Here is a 6,205-nt window from a genome sequence, read left to right as displayed (position 1 = left end):
TCCAAGCCATCTGCCTTCCCCCAGGGGTAGATGGCTTCATCCAGGCAGAACAGGACACACCTCCACACACATACACATATACAGTACCAGTCAAAAGTTTGGACACACCTACTCATTCAAGGGTTTTTCTTTATTTTTACTATTTTCTACATTGTAGAATAATAGTGAAGACATTAAAACTATGAAATAACACATATGCAATCATGTAGTAACCAAAAAAGTGTTAAACAAATCTAAATATATTTTATATTTGAGATTCTTCAAAGTAGCCACCCTTTGCCTTGATGACAGCTTTGAACACTCTTGGCATTCTCTCAACCAGCTTCATGAGGTAGTCACCTGGAATGCATTAAAGAGAAACCCTTGAATGAGTAGGTGGAACAGGTTGAGAGCTTCAAGTTCCTTGGTGTCCACATCACCAACGAACTATCATGGTCCAAACACACCAAGACAGTCGTGAAGAGGGCACGACAAAGCCTATTCCCCCTCAGGAGACTAAAAAGATTTGGCATGGGTCCTCAGATCCTCAAAAAATTCTACAGCTGCACCATCGAGAGCATCCTGACTGGTTGCATCACCGCCTGGTATGGCAACTGCTTGGCCTCTGACCGCAAGGCACTACAGAGGGTAGTGCGTACGGCCCCAGTACATCACTGGGGCAAAGCTCCCTGCCATCCAGGACCTCTATACCAGGCGGTGTCAGAGGAAGGCCCTCAAAATTGTCAAAGACTCCAGCCACCCTAGTCATAGACTGTTCTCTCTGCTACCGCACGGCAAGCGGTACCGGAGTGCCAAGTCTAGGTCCAAAAGACTTCTCAACAGCTTCTACCCCCAAGCCATAAGACTCCTGAACAGCTAATCATGGCTACCCAGACTATTTGCACTGCCCCCCCACCACATCCTTTTTACGCTGCTGCTACTCTGTTAAGTATTTATGCATAGTCACTTTAACTCTACCCACATGTACATATTACCTCAACTACCTCAACTAGCCGGTGCCCCCGCACATTGACTCTGCAACGGTACCCCCCTGTATATATAGCCTCCCTACTGTCACTTTATTTTACTGTATATATAGCCTCCCTACTGTCACTTTATTTTACTTCTGCTCTTTTTTTCTCAACACTTTTTTTGTTGTTGTTTTATTCTTACTTTTTTTGTTTAAAATAAATGCACTGTTGGTTAAGGGCTGTAAGTAAGCATTTCACTGTAATGTCTGCACCTGTTGTATTCGGCGCATGTGACCAATAAAATTTGATTTGATTTGATTTGATTTGTGTCCAAACTTTTGACAGGTACTGTACGCACACATACAAAAGCACATATACACATCTTGCTTTGGACATTGTTGCAGTTCTATCTCAGCAGTCCACTCAGAATGATTACAGCAGAACTGGTACTGTGGCAACCCCCTGGTCGACTTTTTAATGTCTGTCTGTCCAGCTCCCACCACCACCCACACCACTTCACCTAGGAATCCATGTCCTCCTTACCTGGGCACCAGGGGAGCACACAGGACATACTTGATGTTGCCACAGCAACCCCGCGTGAAGGGATTTACTCCTCCGCGGAACTTGCCCGTCACCTGAGGAACAGAAGGCGTTGTTAGAGTGGGAGGGAGAGGACACCCAAGGCCAGAACACACACACACACACACACCTAGAACTAGTTAGCGGATTTGAGTTGGCAAGTGAAGATGCGATGCTGATATTGTGTCCTGTAAGATACACGATATAATGTACTGTATGTGAGTGTGTGTATGTGTCTTTGTAAGCTGCTCTTGGGTGGGCCCCCGCTCACCTGTTCGTTAGTGGTGCGACCTCTGGCGACGAGGACCATATGGAAGCCTGTCAGGCCCATGACCGGAATGAAGAAGAGCCCTGCTATACACATCACCACCAGACTGGGCACACACAGTCAAGGAGAGCACATTTTCTGGACCCATTTTAGCAGCTGCAAACCAACCAGCACTGCCAACAATGACTGTATGGCTGCCACTGAGCCATTCAGACAACCCTTTTAGAGGAGCAGGCATTTCTGTATACAACAATCAACATTTTCATACTCCACCAGCAAGGATGTGATCATCTGTCAAACCATACAAATTAGGGGTTCCAGTCTAGTGGTCCATTTTAATGCTTAGACACACCTTTCCCTAGGCCCTTCAGAACAGAACACAAAAGGCACTAGTTTTGTTACAGGGGAAATAAGACCCAGCTGGCGGCAGTGTGGAAGGATACGTGATGGTAGTGTGCAGCGTGCCCAGCCGCTCCATGTGGTGCAGCACAAACAGCAGGCCGAAGGAGAACACGCCGACCATGTGGATGCTTAGCGACAGCAGGAACAGGAAGAAGTAACGGTAGTTCCTGCGTCCGATGCAGTTGTTCACCCAGGGGCAGTGGTGGTCAAAGTCCTGAGGAGGGACAGAGAGATAGATGGGTGTTAGGCGATGGTCATAGGGTAGAGTGGAGATGAACAGGATCAGACTCTACACTACATGATAAAGCGCTTCAGTGTTTTCACTCAACAGAGATGTTTCTATCAATTCCATCACCTCTGATTGCAAGTCAGATTTCTGAGGTCGGGTTTTTTTTTTAAACATCTAATTTAGCTGACTTTGATTTAGTTTTTGGTTGTGGTTGAGTATCTACTGAAGAACATAGCATCAGTGGAAGTGGAAGAAGTTTGGCTGACATATAGTAGGCTTCCTCACAACCTTCAGTTCAAAGTCAGATTTGACCTCTTTCATGGAGAGTTAGACTGTACATGAAAGAGCGAGGCAGAGCCACATCAGAAGGCTACTTGGGGAGCAACACAGCTGGAGAATGCGACTTCAAATCGGGAAAAAAGTTATGAAACCAATTTTCTATATTACTGAATACTGCTTGGATATGGTGTAAAACATGATGGCAATCCAATAATGAATTAATATTGTTCACAGACAGTTGATTTAAAGGTCATACCTGTGAAAACATACCAGTCAGTTGTAGAGGTCACCAATAGCAACAAGGCTAACACCACATTGTACTGTCAAGAGCAATGGGCCTTTGACTGTGTGTGTCTTACCTCCACGCAGTTGTCACACACGCTGCAGTGGGAACAGCGGGGCGGTCTGTAGAAGTGACAGGTGGCACACCACTTCATTCGGACCTGAATTCCCTTGATCTCCACGTTCTTGTAGAGAGGCGCCCGGAAATCCTCGTCCTTGTCCTCGTCCTCATCCGCTGTGCCACAGAGAGACAACACACACATTGTTAGCAGGAAAGTACACTCACACACATGCACACACGCACACAAATCTGATTTATATGATTCCATTTGACAGGGGCAACAGGAGGTAGACTTAAATAAGCTAGCTCCCATGGTTAGCTGTCTGTACAAATTGACATTTTATAGACACAATGCATTTAAACAAGGTAGTAAACACACAGTAATGTTTAAAGCCCGGGGGCGGAGCTTTCAGTGAATGACTAAAAAATCACATTCACTCCACACCGCTGGTCATTGCACTGCTGCTGTCTTTCTGAAAAAGTACATTTCCACAGGTTTAGTGGATCTTTGCACAATGAGCCACTTTACGCTTAGCCTTAGTGCAATATTTATATTTCTATGTGGAGTGTATTGCTCTGGATAGAGATGGAAAATAACATGGGATGTCTTTCGGTTAATCAAAGAGCCCATTCAACCTAAAGGAGGATCATCATGGGGCTTTATCTAAAAACACATTTTACACTCTCCCCATTTAATACCTGGAGGGAGACGAGAAAGCGGCTTCTGAACAAGTACACTCTGAACACACACACACACACAATCCTACTGGGAGTCTTATCTGTTGTTATGAGTTTTCCGACTCTTCAAATAGATTTAAAAGGTAACTGACTGAGAAACTGAATGTAGACATCTCCCCTGCAGTCTGCTCTTTCAAAACAATCCTCAGCAGACAGATTAATGAGAGGCTTTATCATCCAATACACAATATAAGGCTTTACATTTCAAGGCTTTATATTACAGAATAATATCAGCCTTGATATTTGAAGCTGGTAGCCACATTCACTGTACATACGTCATACATGATTCACACCAATTAAAGAGTAGGTCACATCTTTCCTAGAAGCAGGGATTTAACTGCAGTTTGTTTCTCCCCAAACAGAGACAGTGTGTGGATGCAGAAGGAGTAGGATTATCCATGTGGCCACAGGCATCTCACTATAGTGGGCATAGGTTTCTCTCTGTAACACTCGATCTCGCTCTATAAAACTACTGCTGCTCTCCCCTCCATCTCCATAACAACCACGGTGAGGAGAGACCAGAAGGACACTGTCACTTCAGGGAGATATACAGTAACCTTGCTGTGCCATATGTGCCCTAATAATTGTTACCTGTTTATGGGGGTAAGAGAAGTTCTTAAAGACAGGTACTTATCATTTTACAAGCACGTTACAACCATCAGGTGTAAATGGGCCGCATTCAACGATCATTACTAAACATAGGGGCCGGGCCGTCCCCCAGGAGAGTGCATTAGGGACATACTGTATGTTATGCCACAGTGCAGATTCTACAGTGGACGACACACACACAGTGTTTCCCTTCCTTTACTGTTACTAACAGCTGACTGACATCAAGTACTGCCAGTCGTTTTCCTAAGGCGGCAGCAGTGGGCCTATTTAGCCTCGACCAGGGCTTGGTCGCTCAGTCACAGGTCTGTATGTAATGCAGAGCCTGGTGCAGAGAAGGAACAGTTATTGCCTCCAACAGGTTGTCTTTGTGAGCTAATGGGTACTGAGAAGAGAGAGATGAGAGAGAAAGAGAGAGAGAGACCCATTCATCTCATACAGACAGACACTGTCAGTAGTAAAGGGAACTGACCTCTGGGGAAGACTCCAGGGTCCATGAATGTAGCCATGCTGAAGTTGGCCAGCACAAAGAGGAAGACGACGCCATTGTAGAGAGGCACAGCGGGGGAGATCGCCTTGGTCAGCCAGGGGCACCTGCAGAGGAGCGAGAGAGAGGACAGCCGTTAGGATCCTCCATTCATAGTTCATTCATTATTGATTCACCAAACATGTATGCACACTTGGATGTGTACATATGCACACACACACACACACAAATATATTGGCAAATACCGACACATACTGATAGAGGCATGTAATCTGCCTATGAAATTAGGGATGGAGAGATGGGATGCAAATAGGCGACTGCTGCATGCCCCTCCCCCTCCTTACTCACCCCATCACCTCTACCACACACACCACCTCACACAGCCTCACCCAAACACAGTCAGCAGCGCAAACAAGATTTTCAGCATCTTTAATCCCACGCAAATGGGAAAACAACAAGCCTTGCAAAAAGGCGGGCATGGTGTAAAGCTGGAATTGCTTCTTCGCCTGTCGAGATTCAGAAATAATAGCAATGGCATCATCTGCCATGCATGGGACGGATCAGATCTCCTCTCAGCCTCAGATATAAAAGTCAATGAGAGATGATTACACATGAGGATAGGGCTATACTTGAGCCCAGAGCTGAGCTATATTACAATGTCTAACATTTCCTGGAATTAGAGAGGAAGTTGCAGACAGACAGACAGACTGGGCAGGGAGACAGACAGTTGGCAGAGGCAGTGTGTTGCTGTTATGGATGGTACACACAACCCTCACGCGCTACCTCACTACATCAGGTTCCAAGGTTTTCAGGAGGGAATTAACAGAACATCTGTGAATCCCCCAACTGGGATTTCTGGAAAACCTTGTCCAGGACTAAAACCGAATCGCTTAGACATTTTGTGCGTCAAGCTTGACTTTATCCACAGGCTTATTCATCATCACATACTGGGAAATATGCAGAGATACCTGCAACAATACTGCTTTCAAGAATACCAATTCAAATTTTTATCACTGCTCTCATTTTCAGTGGATTTGTGGGCTGAAATGTCAAGACATTGTATTGACCCAGGAAAGGTTTTTATGCCTCATCGCTTCTGCAGGGTCTCCCTCTAGAGGCCCACCTGAGCACACACGCGAACACACACCACAAACACATGTATGCACAGCAATGAATTCCTGGTATCTGTTCATGGCGATGATCCTCTTTCCTTCCTTGCCTCTCCCTCCCCCCTCTGCTCTGTTAAGTTATTCAGAGTGGAGGCTATATTGTAGGTAGGAGAATGAGCTGCTGTGCTAGCAGGCCTGGGGGAGCATGGCCACAG

At 45.7% G+C, this 6,205-nt stretch overlaps 1 protein-coding gene across 1 annotated transcript in view; it reads right to left on the bottom strand.

Moving 5' to 3' along the window:
- Positions 1-5,234, bottom strand: part of LOC311141127 (palmitoyltransferase ZDHHC8B-like) — a gene marked incomplete at its 5' end in the record, with an annotated part of 10,579 nt that extends 5,345 nt beyond the window's left edge. The window contains 6 exons of the mRNA XM_084176383.1: positions 1,494-1,585; positions 1,801-1,903; positions 2,241-2,413; positions 3,067-3,224; positions 4,867-4,988; positions 5,230-5,234. Coding sequence (XP_084032509.1) covers positions 1,494-1,585; positions 1,801-1,903; positions 2,241-2,413; positions 3,067-3,224; positions 4,867-4,988; positions 5,230-5,234 — 653 coding nt within the window. The remainder of the gene's footprint in view (positions 1-1,493; positions 1,586-1,800; positions 1,904-2,240; positions 2,414-3,066; positions 3,225-4,866; positions 4,989-5,229) is intronic.
- Positions 5,235-6,205: the final 971 nt, after the last annotated feature.

The sequence above is a fragment of the Coregonus lavaretus genome (genome assembly GCF_964263955.1).
Source record: "Coregonus lavaretus genome assembly, chromosome: 14".
NCBI classification, from domain to species: domain Eukaryota; kingdom Metazoa; phylum Chordata; class Actinopteri; order Salmoniformes; family Salmonidae; genus Coregonus; species Coregonus lavaretus.
The sequence above is the reverse complement of the archived record's forward strand: the minus strand, read 5'-3'. Positions and strand labels throughout refer to the sequence as shown.